This window comes from Rhinopithecus bieti, unplaced genomic scaffold, assembly GCF_001698545.2.
Source record: "Rhinopithecus bieti isolate Rb0 unplaced genomic scaffold, ASM169854v2 scaffold_10015, whole genome shotgun sequence".
NCBI lineage: Eukaryota > Metazoa > Chordata > Mammalia > Primates > Cercopithecidae > Rhinopithecus > Rhinopithecus bieti.
The window spans coordinates 1607769-1627128 of record NW_016806417.1 but is presented as its reverse complement, the minus strand read 5'-3'; the positions used below and the strand labels follow the sequence as shown (position 1 = coordinate 1627128).

General features: G+C 50.0%; 1 protein-coding gene across 9 annotated transcripts in view; it reads left to right on the top strand.

Annotated features, from left to right (window-relative positions):
- Window positions 1–19360, top strand: part of ADCYAP1R1 (ADCYAP receptor type I) — a 63105-nt gene that overhangs the window by 18774 nt on the left and 24971 nt on the right. For 4 of the 9 annotated variants that reach the window (XM_017876431.1, XM_017876428.1, XM_017876427.1 and 1 more), the window contains exons 4-12: window positions 6739–6846; window positions 9364–9384; window positions 10467–10508; window positions 12894–13003; window positions 13491–13588; window positions 14064–14196; window positions 15137–15290; window positions 15696–15756; window positions 16380–16449. In XM_017876431.1, coding sequence (XP_017731920.1) covers window positions 6739–6846; window positions 9364–9384; window positions 10467–10508; window positions 12894–13003; window positions 13491–13588; window positions 14064–14196; window positions 15137–15290; window positions 15696–15756; window positions 16380–16449 — 797 coding nt within the window. The remainder of the gene's footprint in view (window positions 1–6738; window positions 6847–9363; window positions 9385–10466; window positions 10509–12893; window positions 13004–13490; window positions 13589–14063; window positions 14197–15136; window positions 15291–15695; window positions 15757–16379; window positions 16450–19360) is intronic. The other 5 variants (XM_017876436.1, XM_017876434.1, XM_017876433.1 and 2 more) reach the window with 3 other exon arrangements.

Genomic DNA, 19360 nt, shown 5'->3' with positions numbered 1-19360 from the left:
TCACACTTCACTGCCACTCCTGGGCACTTTATAATGTCTTAGGTGGGAGCAGCTCCAGAAAGTGTATGCAGCACTCCCCCATCCACCCCCCGGCCTGCATTCCTCTCCCCATGTCCCCCAGTGGGGGCCTATACACAGATGGAGCCACGAGGCTTGGAGTGTTGTCAGGAGTGGAGAGGTCTCACAGAGAACAGGATCTGTTCTGATTTTCAACCTCTGGAGGAAGAAGGGGAGGACGGAAACTTGGCCTTGGTTGCACTCGGCCATCTCCTCCCTGAAACATGTTTTCCTGGCTGCTGTGTCCCTCGCCTGTCCTGGTTTTCTTCCTCAGTCTTCTTTGCCAAGGCCTCTTCTAAATGCTGGCATTTCTGTTGGGGCCAGGCCTGTTCTCTCCTCTTTTCTTCCCTGATCTCTGTTCTCTCACTAGACAAACCATCCATGTCCGTGGCCTAAATAGCATCCCTGTGCTGCCTGCTCCCTGCCCTCTTCTCCAGTTGCTACTTCTCTAGACTCCAGACTTTTCTCCGGCTGCCTACTTCGACAGCTGTCTCCTCTTGGCTCTTAGCACCATCTCAAACTGAACATACCCCAGACTAAGCTCTTGCTTTCCAACTTGCCTAATTCCCCCAACATCTGCTTCTCACCTGGCCCTTTCCACTGTGGTAAATGATCCATCCATCCATCCATCCATCCATCCCACCCACCCACCCACCCACCCATCAATCCACTTGTTCATCCAGACACTGAAGCCAGAAACCCGGGTGACATCCTTGGTACCTCTCTCCCTTGTACTGTGTTAGTCAGGATGGCCTCGACTCTACAGCAGTAACAAATCAATCTTAAAATCTGAGAGACTTAGCACAGTAACATTTCTTGCTTGCATGTATCATAGGCCAGTGTGGTCAGCAGAGATAGGAGGTGGAGCTCGACTTCACACAGTCATTCGGGGACCCAGGTTTCTTCCATCTTGGAACACTGCTACCCTTAACATGTGGTCTTCAAGGGTGGTCCAGAGAAGGAAGAGAGGCAGGCTGTGGAAGCTTGTGAGGGATATTTTAGAGGTGGGTTCCACACTTCCACCCTCTCATCATCGGCATGCCCTCAGTCATGTGATGTAGGTGAGCACTAATAGTCTTTTGCATACTTGCCAGCTAGGTCCAGTGTGTTGCCAAGCCCTGTCAGCTCTGCTCTTGACTCTGTCCCACACAGGACTTCTCTCTAACTCTGCTGCCATCGCTCCAAATCAAGCTGTTTCATCTCACCCCTAGACTACAGCCATGTCCTAATACGCCTCCCCGTGTTTGCATCTCTGCTATTGGACTATGTGGTCTTCCCCACACAACCAAATCCAAGTGTGACTCCTTGTCTTAAAGCCTCTCTGTGGTAGGTTGAATAATGCTCCCCACCCCGCCCTGAGAGGCCCACATCATCCTAATCCCTGAAACCTGTGAATGTGTTACTTTACATAGCAAAAAGAACTTTACAGAGGGAATTAAGGATCTTGAACTGAGAATTTTATCCTGGGTTATTTGGGTGGACCCAGAATAATCACATTGGTCCTTACAAGTGAAAGATGGAGGTAGGAGAATCAGAGAAGAAGAGAGACTTGAGGACGCAAAGCTGCTGGTTTCGAAGAGGGAGGAAGGGGCCATGAGCCCAGGAATGTGGGTGGCCTCTTAAATCTGGAAAAGGCAAGGAAATGGATTCTCCCCTAGAACCTCCAGATGAAAGGCAACCCTGCTGACACCTTAATTTTAGCCCAATGAGACCCATTTCAGACTTCTGACCTGCAGGAATATAAGATGATAGTTGTGCCATTTTAAGACAGTAAGTTTGCTTACACACTTACAGCAGCAGTAGGGAATGAATACACCATCCAGTGGCATCTCTAAAAATTTAGCATAAAAATCTAAAATTATTAATACAACTGGACTAAGAGCTCTGTGAAGGCAGACACTGGGTCCTTTCTATTCACTCTGGTATTGCTGTGCATCATCTGACTCAGTATGTCTTGAATAAATGAGTAATTAAAAGAGAGAGGGAGAAGAAAGTGGGAAGAAAAAAAAAGATAAAAGGAGGAGGGGAAGGAGGGGGAGAGGAAGGAGAAAAGGCATCTTGAAATCTTCCAGTCTCAACAAAATTTAGCTTTGTTGAGACTGGAGTGTGGAACATATGGGTCTGTAGAAGCTGGACGTACTGTGTGTGAGTGGAAGGAAAATCAGTTGCTGTTTTTAGTTAGAAAAACCCAAGGCTGTCTCAGGAGCCCAACTCCCATCCTCCCATGCTCCAGGGAAAGGGGCCTGGGAGGATTCAGCTCCAATCCGCTGAGGCCAGAGCAACTTCCATTCAAAAGACGAGAGGAGGTGGGAGCCTGCTGGGTCTTCCCATCTGTGCTGGGCTGGGAGGTGGTAACTGCAAGAGAAATGGGCACCAGGGCATTCTAGGGAGCCCCAGGGAGGCAGCTGTGAGTCTCCTGAGACCCCAGCAATGCAGGCTAGAGGGCTGAGTGGAGGCCTTCGAGCTCTCGATAGGGTCAGGGACATTGTCTTTGGGTCCTGGGGTCCTGAGCTCTCATTCTAGGTTTCCCACCTGCCCTGGTACTATACAAATTGTCTTCAGGACTCTAGAGGGGGCCCAGGCTGGGGACATACGGGGTGCCAGGAGGGCTTTGAGAGCTGTGGCAGATATATCCTGACAGCTCCCAGGCCCCGGGCTGGGGTGGGGCACTTTAGCAGATGCCCTTTAGGCACCTTTAGCTGCCCCAACTATCCTCTGGGCACCAATAGGTCCTGGGTGAATCTCTGTTCCAGATTTGAGCTCTGTTCACTCAAAGCTGGGAGTTCACAGAGACACTCAGTTGTCCGTGTGCACATAGGAAACGTGAATCATGGTGGAGGGGGTGGTGACTGGCCTGAGTCACAAGTGAGCCTGTGGCAGAAGGAGATCAGAACTCAAGTTTTAGGGCTTCCGGTGCTAACGCTGAGTAGAGACCTGCCCTTTCCCCTCACTCTGCCCTCAAACATCAATTTCACAGCTTTGTCTTTTTCTCCACTACTGGCCCTGGTGCATAGATGGTCCCTGGCACAAGGCAGGTACTCAGTAAATAGTAGTTAAGAGAATGCATCCCCTGTTCTGCTGCCAATGAGAGCCCCCTTCTCCCCTCGTGCCACCCGCCTGACCTTTGCAGCCTTCCTTGACCTCAACCCTCATGACCCTGCTCATTCTCTCTGAAGTGGCCCTGTGACCTCGGCAGTGTCAGCTGGTAGCAGCAGCTGGCTGTGCCCGGGCCTAATGTTCTCCATTAAGGGAACATCTGTTGGCTGGGGCTCCCGGGGCATGGGCCAGACGCAGCCACGCTCTACGGCCGTTCCACGGTCAACATGGGCTGCTGCAGCCAAAGATGTGCTGTTGGGTCTCTTTCAAGGACATGATGTCACAGCCAAGCACATGCTGGCTAGATGTCCTCTGCTAACGGTTACACAAGAATTATCGATGACTGGCCTATTGCTATGAGACCTGATACCCGGCTCCCCTCATCTGGCCTTTAATGTCTTTACCTTCTTGGGTTATTCTTCTCAGAGCTTTCTATGGTACCTCTGGCTCCCAAACTGTCTTTCCATGAGCAGGATGCTATGGGCCAATGTGACTGGGTGCGAACTCCAAAATAGCCGGGTGTGAATTCTGAGACAGGATTTTCTCCGTCTAGAAGCTGTGGATACCTTCTGGTCCAAACAGCACTCAAGCGTCACGGACCCTAACAGAGACTGTGAGCTCATGGTGCCTGCTCCAAGCCCCTCCTCTTTCCAGCACCTTCCCAGGAGTCCTCTGGGCCTGTCAGCGGCCCTGCCCCAGGCCATCTCACCTTGCAGGTCCCTGCTTCACCTCCCTGCCTATGAAGGCCTCTCAGGGGAGTAGTTCCCAGGGACACCTAACTGGGATAATGAAATTAATGATTCTGACAGCAGTGAGGAGGCATTGAATGAGCCTGGCTCTGTTCTGACAGCTTTGCACATGTGAACTCATTAATCGTCACAGCAGCCCTGTGAGGCGGGTGCTGTCGGTCACTCGCTGTCCCTGACGTGGCACAGAAGCCTTCTCCATAGCCTTCCTTTATAATCCCTAACAGCTGCAGGCTGCTTTCCTGCAGCTTCCCTCTGCTGCCTGGCACTGCACACTCCTGCCTCCCCACCATACCTCTGCCACTCTCTCCTGCTTGCATCACTACCTGTGCTTCCTCTGCCCACTCCAAATATGGGGTCTCCAGGGTTCCCTCCTCCATGCTCTTCTCACTTTACGGCCCTTCCCAAAGTGAGCTGTCTCATCCCATGGCCTCAACCACTACCCACAGGCTGGAAGGAAAAGTGAGTGGTAGGGTCGTAAGTACCATGTTAAGGATTGAGGGTGCTAAGAGCCCAGAAAGCATGGGATTGTTGGTGGGGGGCTTGTGACATGGCCAGATATTCATTTTGAAAAGCTTGTGGTCATAGCTGTATGGGGTTTGTGTACCTGTGGTCTCAGTGAGGGGTCCTGAGCTCCTTCACTGAGTAGGGTGAAGGAATAGAGAGTGGGGCATGGATTGCACAAGGTTTCAAGGTAAAACCAGCAAGGGCTTGATCAGGAGCACTAAAGGGAAGGAGATGAAGTGGGGTGACTCCCAAGTTTCCAGCTGGGGCTGGAACAGGCAATCAGCTTTGGGTAGGAGATGCTGCACTGAGTCTTGGACTGCAGTGTTTGAATCATCTTTGGTTCTTCAAGATGGGGGTGTCCAGCAGGCAACCAGCTGTGGGCTCTACCCTCACAGAGTGGACAGCACAGAGGACTGGGAGTTGTCCACATACAATTCTGTAACATCCATGAGCAGGGTGAGCTCATCCAAGGTGGGCAGGATGGGCAACCAAAGGCAGGGCAGCTACCAGCACCTGCATTCAGTCAGGGCTGTGGGGGGGACCCAGTAAAGGCTGAAATTGTTCCTTGGATTTGGCAGCGAAGAGGTCTGTGGTGACCTTGGTGAGAGGTGTTTCAGCATTGTGGGAGGACAGAGCCAGAGAAGCAGGGATGGAGCAGGAAGAGGTGGCGTCAGGCAGTGCAGGGAACTCTACAGAGGCTGGCAGAGCTGGAAGGAGAGGCAAGCATGGGGGGAAAGGGGTCAGAGGAGCCACTGAGTCCCCTAGACCTGAAAATCTGGTCATCAAGCTTGACAGTTTCCTCTTCCTCGCAGTTCATGTCCAATAAGGCACCAAATCTTGGGGATTCCTAAACACCTCTCAGTTGGCCTGTCCCTTCCTCTCCATCAGCCTGGAGATGCTGTGGGGGCCTCTGCAGCAGTGCCTGCCTCCACCTCTTCTGGTTACGAGTCCTTTCACAATTCTGGCGTGGCGCATGCAGGCTTCTGCCTGGCTGGCTTTCCCCTCTTCTCCAGCTGATGAATTTGTGTCCCCTGCTGGGCCTGCCTTGGGGGTAGGTGGGGGGAGTGGAGCAGCAGCCTTAGACCAGCCTGTTCCTGCCCCTCCCCCTAGGGTGGGTGGGGGGCCTTGCTGAGGGGTGGGTCTGAAGTAGGACCCCTCAGTGGTGGCTGAGGAGGGGCTAGGGTGGGGCGTGTGGGAGAGGCTGCTGCAGAGACCCCTGCATCTCAGCATCTCATTCCTAGGGATCCAGCCCTGGCCTGGTGTGTCTCCCCTCCCCACAATCCTGTGAGGTTGTGCAGCTGTGAGGCTGTGGGGCTTCGGGGTGTGGGGCAGTATGAAAACAGGTGAGGGCTCCCTCCTTCCCTACCCAGGAGCTCCTGAAGTGCCTTGTGTCTCCATTCCTGTTTGAGGGATGTTCCCAGTACAGGACTCAGCCTTCCCTCAGACTGTAGGCCTTGCCTTCCCTCTGCTAAACCACTTCCGGTCCCCTGCAAGGGCCTGGCTTGTAAGCCATGGAGCACACCTCAGTGTGTGTATATATAAGTGTGGGGATGTGTGTGTACCTGTGTGATGCGTGTGTGGTGTGTGTGTGTGTGGTGTGTGTGGGTGTGGGCATTCATGTGTGATGTGTGTGGTATGTGCATACATGTGTATGGTGTGTGTGATGTGTGTGGTGTGTGTGATGTGTATGTGTATGGCATGTGTGGTGAGTATGTGATGTGTGTTGTGTGTGATGTGTGTGTGGTGTATATGTGTGATATGTGTGTGGTGTGTGTGGTGCATGTGTGTGGTGTGTATAGGATGTGTGTGTGTAGTATATGTGGTATATGTGGTTTGTGTGTGATCTCTGTGTGGTATGTGTAATGTGTGTGTGGTGCATGTGTGATGTGTGTGTGTTGTATGTGTGTGTGATGTGTGTAATGTGTGTGGGTGTGAATGTGGTGTATGTGTGTGTGGTGTGTATGATATATGTGTGTGGTGTGTGTGATGTGTGTGGTGCATGTGTGAGTGGTTGGTGTGTGTATGTGGTGTGTGTGATGCGTGTGTGATGTGTGTGTGGTGTATGTGGCATGCGTGTGGTATGTGTTGTATATGTGTGATGTGTGTTGCTGTGTGGTGTCTGTGATGTATGTGTAGTGTGTATGTGATGTGCATGGTGTCTGTGGTGTGGTATGTGTGTGATGTGTGTTTGTTGGTGTGTGTGTTGTGTGTGTAGCATGTAGGTTGCTGTGTGTGGTGTCTGTGGTGTGTGTGCTGTGTATGTTGGTGTGTGTGATATGTGTGTATGGGTGTGTGTGGCTAGCCCCTCTCACCATGGCTGTCTTACCCACAGGCTGTCCTGGGATGTGGGACAACATCACGTGTTGGAAGCCTGCCAACGTGGGTGAGATGGTCCTGGTCAGCTGCCCTGAACTCTTCCGAATCTTCAACCCAGACCGAGGTGGGTTTATCTCAGTCTCTTTAGGCCACGCTGGCTTAGCCTGCTCCCCAAACTCGGCCCCAGGCAAGCACCAAGGGCAGGGAGGCCACCCTGTAGGCAGACAGTCCCTGCTCCCGAGCTCACATGTGGTGTGGGGGATGAAACCAGAGACACGTGCACACACGGGGACACAGGTACATGTGGGGACCATGGTTGTGGATGAGAGCAAGGCTGTATCCTCACGCGTGGGATCCATGCCGGCTGTCACTCACCCTCCAGCCCAGGCCCCTGTCTGTCAGTTGGGTATGTGGCCGGGTGGCCCCCTCCCAGGTGCGTCTGTGAGGGTAACGTGGAGCGATGCTGTGGACGCCACTTAGCACAGGACTTGGCGCGTTTTGAATGTGCAGTAGTAAATGTTAGCTGGGATTATTGTCACCATCCTCCCACAGCCACAGATCCTCAGCGCCCAGTGGGAGGCATGGAGAGAGACGCGCATGTAGACACCCCCCTCAGGCAGAATGAGATGCGTGGGGAAGGCAGCTGGACACAAGACACCCACATCCACATTCAGAGCCACTTAGATGCTGGCACAAGGCCCAGTGGGGCCGGTGCACACTCACATTTGCTCAGCAGAGCATTTTCTGGGCCCTAGCTGCCCTCAGGCAGTTACATGGGCTCAAGTTGGGAGGAGCTGCGTCTTGGGCTGCCTGGGGAAGGGGTGCCACACACAGGGAACAGTGTCACAGTGCTGTCGGTGACTCGTGAATGTGGGCTTGGAGGCGTGGGTGTGCGATGGTGCCTCCCTGAGAGGGAAGGCTGGGCGGCTGCAGTGTCCTGCAGACCTGGGTTTGGGACGTGTCTGTGTTTGAGGTCTCTGGGGGGCACTGAAGTGCTGTGGAGATATCCAGGGGCCACCAAAAAGATAGAGGAGCCCACGAGGTGGGCAGAGTGGCTGAGCTCTGTGCACAGGTGGGATGTAGGGCGAGGGCAGGGGAGAGAAGGCAATGCTTTCCCTGCAGGCAGAAGGCCCGGTAGCCCCATCTCCATGGCAGGGGGTGTCTGAGGGGAAGGGGTAGCTGCAGATGGCTTCTTTGGATAGGGGTCCCTTGGGCTCTTCCAGAACGGTTCCTGCCTTTCGGCTGGGACCTGTGAACTCCCCCACGGGCCTTCTACCTGATCCCTGTGAGTGTCACAGGAGGCAGGGTGGCCAGCTGAAGGTACTGAGTTGGGGCTGGGCAGAGAGAGCTGGTGGGGCTGGCTCCAGCCAGGTGACTTACTGAGCCACCTCCTGGGTATGAAGCCATGGGCGGGGGCTCCCTAGGGTATCAGAGGGGTCCGAGTTGTGTGTGGCCATGCGACCTGGCCTTAGCGTTCTTCTTTTCCAGCCTAAGGCTTAGGCTGATGTCCTTCTAGAAGAGGCAAGTTTCCAGGCTCCACTCCAGCACTGAGTCCTACCTGTTGCAGTCCCCTGTCCTCTCTGAGAGGCAAAAGGCAAATTTGCTAATTTGCTGTCAAACCTCGAATTCCAATAATCGACTCTGCCCTGGATGGGGAGGGGCTTGCAGGAGGTGGCAGAGAAAATAGTGGCATGTGTTGGGGGCCCCAGGCCCCTGTCTCTGGCTCCCACCCCAAGGTTTGTTTAGATGTGCTGCACCCTGCAGCAATACCTCCACCTCCAGACCACCGGCCGGCCCAGGAGGAGGGTGGCATTGAACTCTCCCATCTGAGGGCTTGGGGATTGGGTGTGACCTGAGCAGGCCAGAGTGAATTTTGAAAGAGGATACAGGCAGCGGAAGCGCTGGAGTGAGAGATACAGTGGGACTGGAGGGCTGTCAGGCGTGGTGGCAGCCAGTGAGTGATTCAGCCTGATTTCCAATTCATTCCTGTAGAAGCCAACTTAATCACTTCCTTCATTCATGTATTTCTTTCATTCTGTCATTTCTTTAAAGTTTGTTTATTGAACATCTACTCTGGGTCAGATTCCATGCCAGACTCCTTCTTCTTAGCAACAAAAGGCAAAATGAATCAATAGTAAAAAAGATTTTCTTAAGATAAACTTTCCTCCACACTCTCTCCTTCCTCCTTCCTCTGGCAGTGGCACAATGAAGGTGTTATTTACATCTGATTCTTAATGGTTCATTAAGGCAGGGCCTTTTAGCACCTCTGTTCACAAAGCTTGATTGGTGAGACTTGCCTTGAATACTTTGCAGGGAGAGAATGGGATTCCTCTGTTTCTTCTCCGTTCCCAGGTAGCCTGTTGTGATGACTATGGCTGTGTAGGATATTGGAGAGATTGGACATGTGGGAGCACTAATCTCCCTCCTCCTCTCAAATGCTTCAGCTCGTTTCTGTTCTGTGGGTCTCCAATGTCCCCAGCTTATAGTCCTCATGCCTTCTGGGTCCCCCAGAGCCCTCTTTAATGTTTGGGGTTGGGAAGGAGGAGGAAGTGATCAGCAAGACCCAAGGAGAGCAGCCTCTGACTTTTCTCACCTTGTTGCTCACCTCTGACTTTTCTCTCTCTCTTTCTCTCTGTTTCAGTCTGGGAGACCGAAACCATTGGTAAGAGGAACCTTGGTGAGGACAGACCGCTGTCTTTCTGTCCATCCAGCAGGAGCCCAGCCTCAGGAGATCTCAGGCTCTGGCTGCTGGGATTGGGGTGGGGGTAGAGTAAGAGGCTCACTGGGGATCAGGTTCTTTCCTCTTTCCTCCCTTCCCTCTCCCCGACCTTGACCATTCTGGAAGTGGGAGGTGGGGCACAGGAAGATGCACAACACAGGCACGACCTCAGGTCCCTCACAGGCTTGTTTGGGAGGATGGGACTCACCAATGGAGGTGCTAAGAAACAAGCTCACACATGAGTGCAGGTGCATGTATGTGCATATGCACAGACCTGAACATGTGCATCAGTCCATGCAGATACTGACATCCCTGACAGCTAAGAAGCCGGAATGCACAGTGAGCAACAGAACAGAAGAGCGAATGATGCAGCATGCAGGCAGAATAGTGAAGAAGTCAGGGGAGGCTTCCAGGAAGAGGTGGCATGTCAGCTGGACCTTGGGAAAGGAGTTTTGAGGGGGTGGGGTGGGGTGGAATGGGGTCTCATTGCAAGTAGGGGTTTTGGCATAAGAAAAGGGTGGAAATGGGAATAAAGAGTAGGAAAAGAGGAAAAACTGTCTGAAGATGAAGTCTTCCAGATTCCCTTTGATGAAGAGCAATTTTGGAGGCTGAGGTGGAGGATTGAGCACCAAAAAGGAAACCCCAAGCCCTGGACCCACTTTGCTGTTTTTTGCCCATTTTTTGAAAAGGCCGAACCATCCCTTTTCATTTTCTCCCATTCCTCTCCACTCTGGAGGCCCTTCCATCCTCCTGGCAGTACCCATTGCCATTACCTGTGGTGGTGGAGAACTGAGTCCTGGACCATCCTGAACATCACAGAAATGCAAAGCAAGGGAGAGTGGTGTTAGAAGGTGCAGTGTGTGAGGAAGGTGTGTGGCTGCTGTGTGTGATGTTGCCTCTTGGCTAGGACCCCATCCCCTACTTCCTGTAGACCAGGGGTAGCCTGAGCCTTCGGGGGCGGAGAGTAAACAGTAGCTAACTGTAAGCCAGGCATTTTGATACATGCCTATGTCTGTATTTTTCAGGAGAGTCTGATTTTGGTGACAGTAACTCCTTAGATCTCTCAGGTAAGGGGTTAGGCTGGGGTTGACCATGGACTGGCTGGAGGGAGGGCATCTGCTGATGTGTGAGCTTTGAGAACCCCATCCCAGGCTGGGCTCTGCTCCTCTGTGGCTGTGTGATCTTTGGCAGGTGACGACTTTTTTCTCTGATAAAGGTACAGATTATCTTCATGGAAAAGCACACAGGCAGAACATCATGTGTAGAATTTCAGGGGAGACACAGATGTCTTAGAGTCCCTTTGTGGACTTCAAATAAAGAACTCTTGGATTGGATGATCCTTGACTGTTTCTGAACTCCGACATGTAGAACAGTGGCTCTCAAACTTTAACCATGCTTTGCAGTTACCTTGCGCGCTTGTTAAACACAGGTTTCTGGCAGTCTGTTATTCATTCCGCCTGGGGTGGGGCCTGAGAATGTGCTTGTCTCACCAGTCTTCCAGGTGATGCTGATGGGCTTATCCCGGGACGGGCACCCCTTTGGGAAAGCTGCCTGAAAGTTTTGTGTTCCTGTGCAGTTACTGGGGCAAATCAGCCTAGTGAAGTAGGCGCAATCACTGCGGGGTTTTCACAATCTCAAGAGCACTCCATCTTCCGGAGATTTCTGTCAGAACAATACAGTGGCAAATTCACAGAATAGTTCTGAACAAAAGGGTTTATGTTTTTCTGAGCCCACACTGTGTTATAAAAAGGAAAAAAAGAAAGAGTGAAAATAAAAGAAAGGAAACCGCTTTTCCTTCTAGAACTTTTTTTTTTTTTAATTGTTTTCAAAGCAGCTTCCCTTTCCTCTTCCCACCATCCTGATGTGAGCAAAGCAGAGAGGAAATGAGGCCCCAGGAGGGGAAGGAACTTGGCCACAGTGGTGATTTCCCTGGGACATTCAGACTTTCTGAAAGAAGTGTTCAGAGGGACTTAAAAGGAGGTTGCCTGAGACAGATTTGCTGGAAGAAGGGACAGTTTGGCATCAGCTGTGGGACAGAAGTGAGCTCCTTTGCTCTCCTGGGCTTGCCAAACTTCCCCCTTAGCCTGTGCCGTAGAACTCAGAGCTGGAGAAGGGCTGGGCCCAGTCTCCCTGTTGTGGGCAGAACTCTCCTTTCTGGCAGAGTTACTCATATCCCAGGAGGTTCATTTCTGACTTTCTTGGCTAAAGAGAACTCGCCTTAGATCTTCTAATGCAGGAAGCAAGGGACACAGATTGGAAAACTGGAAGGATCTCCTCTCTTGGCCTCTGCCTCCCGCAGGGGCTGACCTGCTGCCCTCCTTGCCTCTTTCCTGAGCTCCCTGGAAGTGGCGTTGGCTGCAGAGGGGAGGTTTCTGTTCAACAATATGGGTACTGGAGCCCCTTTTCTGCAGGTGTCTCTTGTTTTATACAATGTCCTGGTCTTTGAATGCTGTAAGGGGAAGAACCAACCACATGTGTCCCGATAGACCAGATACTTCCAGTGTCAGGCTGGGTCACACTCAGGTGCTGGGCTGGAGAAAAAGGGAGCTGCTTGCTCGGCCCCCTGCCCTGGACATGAGTGGCCCACCATTATAAACCATCGGGTGAGGGGAGAATGAAAAAGCAATCTTGAAAGACGAACACAGCCCTGGGCAGGGCAAAAACCAGCCTAGACTCTACTGTGCAGCCAGCACATGATTCATTTAATGGCCATGACTGATCCCACCCTCTCGAGTGTCCCACTGAATGGCCTTAAAGTCAACCAAACTAAAATTAAAGTACATTAGTGACAGGAAACAGCCCTCCCAAACTCCGAAAGACAACACTTTAAAAGAAACCCAGATATATATCTTCATAACATCCGGCCGTGTGTTAGTGGAAATCTGGACCTTGTTAATGAAGCAAGCCCTGTGTCCCCTCGATGCGAGATGTTGCAGCTGCTGTGAGGCTCAGAGCTCCGAGGGGAAGCATCACATCAAACCGTGTTCCCAAGGTGTGCCAAGGACCCCACTCACACCCTGCAGTCACCAGAGGGGATTCCTGAAAGTGCCCAGATCTCCTGACGGAGAATCCCTAAGGGCAGGCCTGGAATCTGCATTTGTAATCAGTCTCCTAGGTGGTTTTGCACGCTGACATTTGAGAAGTGCTGATCCAGGGCCCAGGGGAGGACTCAGGCCCATCCCTGATGAGCATTTAGAAATGTTCCAGAGGGGAGGGATGCAGGGATGCTGAATTCAGCTAGTGCAGTCTCCCCATCTTTGGTTGAGATGAGCTTGCTCCTTGTCTCTCCATCCCTCTGATCAGCAATCACTGATTTCCGAAACCTTTCCCTATGCTTCCCAGTTGGTCACAGGGGTTTCCAGGAATTCCCACTGAACACGTAATTTTTGCATTAGAATTTCAGGGCCGTCTTAATCATTTCTGGGCCTCACTGAGTTTTCTTTTTGCTGCAGACATGGGAGTGGTGAGCCGGAACTGCACGGAGGATGGCTGGTCGGAGCCCTTCCCTCATTACTTTGATGCCTGTGGGTTTGATGAATATGAATCTGAGACTGGGGACCAGGTGAGTGTCTGCACCCTGCTCCCCAGAGGTGATGAGGGTGGGGCTGAGGAAACTTAGGTCAGTAGGCAGCATTCATGAGCCCCTGCTGGGGCTGAGAAGCAGCTGGGATGCTGCCTACTCCTCCCCACCTACACCTGGCTACTCTTCCAGGATACTGGAATTAATGCCACTGGGTTAATGCCAGGCCCAGCAGGGGGCTTCCTGGACCTTTGTGCAGGCCAAGGCTGCTGTCTGTTCTGATTGGACAGCGCTCTTGCCTTCAACAGCATGTACTGAGCATCTGCAGAATGCTGACACTGTGCAAAGGGGAGTAAGAGGCTTGGCCAGGGATAGGAGGCGGTGGAGATGACATCAGCAGAAGAGAGGAAGGAGGAGCTAGGCCTGGAGGTGGGCAGGCCCTGGCCTGGGAGACTGCGTGCAGGCCCGAGGCAGGCTGGCTGTGGGCAGGTCTCTCATGAAGTCCTGCCTGTCCTGTGATCTCCTTCAGGATTATTACTACCTGTCAGTGAAGGCCCTCTACACGGTTGGCTACAGCACTTCCCTCGTCACCCTCACCACTGCCATGGTCATCCTGTGTCGCTTCCGGTGAGACCCTCAGCAGCATTCAAGCAAGCACCAGAACTGGCCAGGGCCTCAGAGGCCTTGGACCATCTCTCCCCTACCCCTTGATGTCAGCCCTAGAAGACCCCTTGGAAGGCATTTCCCCGAGTCCAAGGATAACAGATGGGAAACTTCACCCCAGAGAGGGCAACTGACTTTTCCAGGGCTATGCAGCCAGGCAGAGCCTGGGCAGGAAATCTGCATTCCTTGCTTTTGTCTTCCTGGTCTAGATAGTCAGAGGCCACAGGAGGGAGAAGTCTGGCCATGTGGGGTGGTGGATCTGGGTTATAGGGGCCTGGAAGTCAGTGAGGATTTAGAGAGGTTGGCAGAAAGGTGGCCTGGGTGGGAGACCTGCTGAGATAAAGCCACAGAGTTGGCCCACCACAGATGCCCACATGGAGGGTGGGTGTGAAATGCTGTGGGGTCCAAGGCTTCTTTCTCCCCTGACCCACTCATGTAGGAAGCTGCACTGCACACGCAACTTCATCCACATGAACCTGTTTGTGTCGTTCATGCTGAGGGCGATCTCCGTCTTCATCAAAGACTGGATTCTGTATGCGGAGCAGGACAGCAATCACTGCTTCATCTCCACCGTGAGTGAGCCGAGCAGGCCCATTAGGGCTCTGCCTGGAAGGCCCTGCACCATCCCCTTGGTTCCCTAGGACGCACATTACCTGCCTGACATCCTGCAGGTCAAGTGTGTTCCTGCAGGTGAAGACATTGCCCCAGCACCCCTGGTTTATGTGAAAACTCATGAATTAAGTTACTAGTAGGTGATGAGCCAATGTACGACATAACTTCCAGCCAAATGCTTCCTGTCTCTTACCCTGGATGTTTCATTTGGCAAGACAGTGGAGGAAGGTCAGCTGGGAACACCAAATCCCACTTGACTGACAAGGAAACTGATGCTGAGAGAGGGCTTACCCAGCCCCTGGTCATTTAACTAGCCTGGGATGGAGCCCAGGTGCTGATTGGCCAGGGGTCTTTAGAGACACCTCCCCAGGTCTCACACCTCTGGAGGAGGTAGCATGCGGAGAAGCTGGTCTTTGAGGAGGTAGGTTAGGAAGAAGAGTGTAAAGTCCAGGGCCTTGACCAGAGGACATGCTTGGGGAGCCTCTATGAGTAGAGAGTTCTGGAAGCCAGGAATATGTATCCCCCCACCAGAAAGGTGTCCAAATCCTCATTATACCAAGGAGCCTCCTGCAGGGTCCTCTGGCTGATTCTCTCCTTCCTCCCCTCCTCTGTGGGAGATAGGGTAGGAGCAGGAAAGTGAAGGAGGATGAGCTGGTTGCGAGGAAGCTCTGTATCTGCCACCCGTCTTTGTCCTGTGTGTGCAGTTTTGCCTCCATGAGCAGCTTTGACTCAGAATCATGGGATGCTGCAATTTTCAACTCTTTGATCCAGGAATATTGACTCTCTTAGATCCTTGGGATGTTTGAGCCTGAGCATGCCAGAGCCAAAGGGCCCTAGGATTCTCCCCTGCTCCTGTTCTTGTTGGGCTCACACCCCTCACCCCGGTGCTTCTCCTTGCAGGTGGAGTGTAAGGCCATCATGGTTTTCTTCCACTACTGTGTTGTGTCCAACTACTTCTGGCTGTTCATCGAGGGCCTGTACCTCTTCACTCTGCTGGTGGAGACCTTCTTCCCTGAAAGGAGATACTTCTACTGGTACACCATTATTGGCTGGGGTAGGTTCCTGGCTGTGGCTTGGACAGGCTCAGGTCCTGTGGTCAGGTGTGTCCAGGTGTGTCTTTGGTTCCGCCTTCAGGAAGTGTCAGGTGAGGAGGGGGCACTGCCCTGCCCGAGTCTAATGGCCTAGGCTCTTTCTTGGACTCTTTCTCATTCTTCTTGCCTGTGGACAGCCCACTGTCTCAGGGTGGAGTTATGCCCAGGAGTCCTCTGAGAGACAAGACAGCCCTTGGTCTGAGGGAGATGTAGACCCTTAGGAGGCCTGGGTGTGAGGAACAGTTAGAATTCCCAGGAATTCCAAATCTCATGGGGGAACGATAGCCTCTGGGAGCCCCAGGTCTGCAGTGGACATTGGCCATGTTGGTTTTCCTGTTCTCATGGACCTCTTTTTCTTGTTCTCCCAGGGACCCCAACTGTGTGCGTGACGGTGTGGGCTACGCTAAGACTCTACTTTGATGACACAGGGTTAGTACACGCTCAAGAGTCAGGGCCACAGCACAGAGTAGATTCTTACAGATGGGTTCTCAGTAGCTGCCCTGACTTCACATGAACTGCCCCCAACACACCATTCAATGCCAGGCCCAGAGTAAAGCCCAGTACTGGGCACCACCTGAGCCCTGGCCCCATGCAGGTGACCCACCCAGCTGCGTCTCAGCCAGCAACCCAGCAAGAGAATGTGCTAGGTCTCTGAGCCCTTGTCTACTTCTGCACTCAGCTGAGTGTCTGTTTTCCTTTTAGGGAGGGGAGGAAGCATGTTGAGGGGGAGGTCACATCCTAAGAGCTGTAGGTCTGATGGGGAAAAATGGTCCTTTCCTAGGAGCTCACTGGTGATCCTGACTTTTGGGCTTCATGCCCTGCCTTGATAGGTGAGCGGAGGGAAAGATAGAGGCTAAGAAGGAGGGGATTTTCAGAGCCAGGACCAGGCTGGAGTCTGCAGCCCGCTGGAAAGCTCTTCTTCCAGCCAGCTCCTCCTCAGAGAGCTGCAGTGGTGAACGTGTTGGGCGCCCAGCTAGATGGTGCAGTGTCCTGCAGGCTTCTATGCTGGCGACTCACGGACGCGATCTTGCTTCTCTCTGTCCATCTTTCAGCTGCTGGGATATGAATGACAGCACAGCTCTGTGGTGGGTGATCAAAGGCCCTGTGGTTGGCTCTATCATGGTGAGTGTCCTTGGGATGAAGAGGAAGGGAAGAGACAGGGTCTTGGGCAGAAAGGCATGTAAGGAAGAGAAATGAAAGAGTCCCCACACAACCCTGACTTCCTCCTCCGTCATGGTAATCTGATAATCATGATAATCATGATAATCTGTAACAGGGATGCACAAACTCTTTAGTTATTCCCCTAGCACTGGAGATTTAGATTATTCCATTTTTTCCTTATTACAAAAGATAGAAATAGTTTTGTGCATAATTTTGAGCATGTGGAAATATTTCTTTAGAATAAATCCTTAGTAGTGGAATTGCTGGGTTGAAAGGGGTACACATTTAAAATTTCAGATCCCAAATTGCTTTGCAAAAACCCTTTAACAATTTATGCCTCCTGAGGAAGACTAGCTCATGTCCCCACTTCATTGTCTACACTTATTCTATCAATCATTTAATTTTTTGCACAGGCTTATGGAGGATAATGCTGGCTCCTAATTTTAATGTACATTTCTCCATCTCACTAGGGTGACTGAGCATTTGTTTCCAAACATTAATTGGCAATTTGTTGTTATTGTGGATATTCCTGTTTATTTCTCTTGTTCAGTTTTCTGTCAGATTTTATTAGTTACAGTTTAAAGGATAGTTAACCTTCCTATGTTGTATATGTTGTAAGTATATTGCGATTTCTGCGTAGCATTTATACAGTCAAATGGTCAAGATTTCTCTTAGTTAATTCCAAGCCTTATTTCTGGTTGATGGAGGGCTTTCCCAACCCAAGATACAAAAGTGTTATTCTTGCTTCGTAACACTTTTGTGGATGTAAAACAAAATCTACACTTTTTGTGGGCTATTACATGTGTATCTTCAATCCAGCTGAAATTTTATTGTTTTGTCTGGTCTGAAATGATATTCAATTTTATCTAATTTTATTTTTTCAATGGATGGACATCCTACCCTCTCAATCCTTTTTATTGAATCCTTTCTCCATTATGTTGAAATGTCATTTTATTATAAACACTCAATATACTGGTCTTTGGTTCCAGACTTTCTATTCTATGTTACTAATCTATTTCTCCATTCCCATGGCAGATGCACCATTATGCTAGTTACTGTAACCTTGTAGCATGTTCTGGTATGCAGATTATCCCTTCATTATTCTCTTGTTTTCTTCAAATTTTCCTTGCACGTTTACTCTTTCTGGTGTACTTTTGAATATCCTTGTCAAGTTGCACCAAAAAAGTGTAATTAAGATTTGTGTTGGAATTGCATTGCATTTACAGACTCATTTGGAGGAGAATTTATTTTCTTAAAAGACTGAGTCATCCTCTCCAAGAATGTGGCATGATTCTCCAAGTATTCAGTCTTTCTTATAGAGTCATTTTGGTTAAGTTTTTTAGTGTTCTTCCCTGTTCTTGCTATGTTTACCTCTAAGGTGTTTTCCAGTTTGGGCTTTAAGTGGGTCTGGGAATCATTCTTTCACTGTATTTTCTAATGGACTATTGCTAGTGTACAGGAAAGCTATTGTTTTTTATGTATTGTGTCTTTTCTTAGTTATGCTTTTGAACCCTCTTACTGGTTTTTATACCTTTTCAGTTGGTTCTCCTGGATTTTCTAGGTAGAAAATTATATAATTGTCAAATGAAAATAGATTTTGCTCTTTCTTTCCAGTGTTTACATCTTTCAGCCCTTCTTTTTGTAGGGATGGTGTTTTCTCTAGTTTTGGCAGTTACCCCTCATTGAATTGGGAGTTTTTCTTGTTGGCTTCAGTGTTTCTCTGTTGTTGTTGTTTTGTTTTTTGTTTTTTAAAATCAGGAATGGGTGACAAATTGTATCAAATGTGTTTTGGAGGCATTCATTCAAGTAATCATTTATTTAGTGATGGATATTTATAGTATTCCAGTTTTCCTTCGTTATGAACAGTGCCACAATGAACATATTTGTGCATATCTTGAGCATATGTGAATATGTCTTTAGAATAAATCTCAAGAGTGGAATTTCTGGGATGAAGAGTATGTACATTTAACATTTTCATGCAGATCAGATTGCTCTCAATGAGCAAGGTACAAGAGCGCTCATTTCTCATGTCTTTGCTGAATTACACTTGCTGGTCTTATGGAGGATAATGGAAGCTTGTTGTTTTAGTCTGTTACTGTAACAAATATTAGATTTTGGGGTGCATTTTGGGGTAAAACATTTATTAACATGATCTGTTTATTCTTTTACTGTATTGCTAAATTTTGTTTCTTAATACTTTGTTTAAAGTTTTTGGCATTGTTCATAAAATTCTGCGGTCTTAGGTATACGTGTGTGTATCTGTGTGTTTTCTCTCCTTATTCTGTTTTTGTAGCAAAATTTTGTTAGCCTCATAGGTAATCCTGAAGTTGTTTTTTTTTTTTTTAATTTGCCTTGAAACAATTAAGCAGTATGTAAATTACATCTTTCTTAATGTTATTCTGAAACTGGTCTATAAAATTATCTAAACCTGGTACCTTTTAATGCATACACCTTTAACTACTTTTTAATTTCTTCTGAGGTTATTGTTCTACTTAGATTTTCTATTTCTTCTTAAGTTGATTTTGTTAATATTTGTTTTCTCATTTTCTTTAATTTTCTCTCATCATTTAAAATATTGTGTGTGTTCCATCATCAAAGACCAGAGGCAGATAAAACCACAAAGATGGGGAAAAAGCAGGGCAGAAAAGCTGGAAATTCAAAAAATAAGAGCGCATCTCCCCCTGCAAAGGAGCTCAGCCCATCGCCAGCAACGGATCAAAGCGGGTCAGAGAATGACTTTGACGAGATGAGAGAAGAAGGCTTCAGTCCATCAAACTTCTCAGAGCTAAAGGAGGAATTACGTACCCAGCGCAAAGAAACTAAAAATCTTGAAAGAAGAGTGGAAGAATTGACAGCTAGACTAATTAATGCA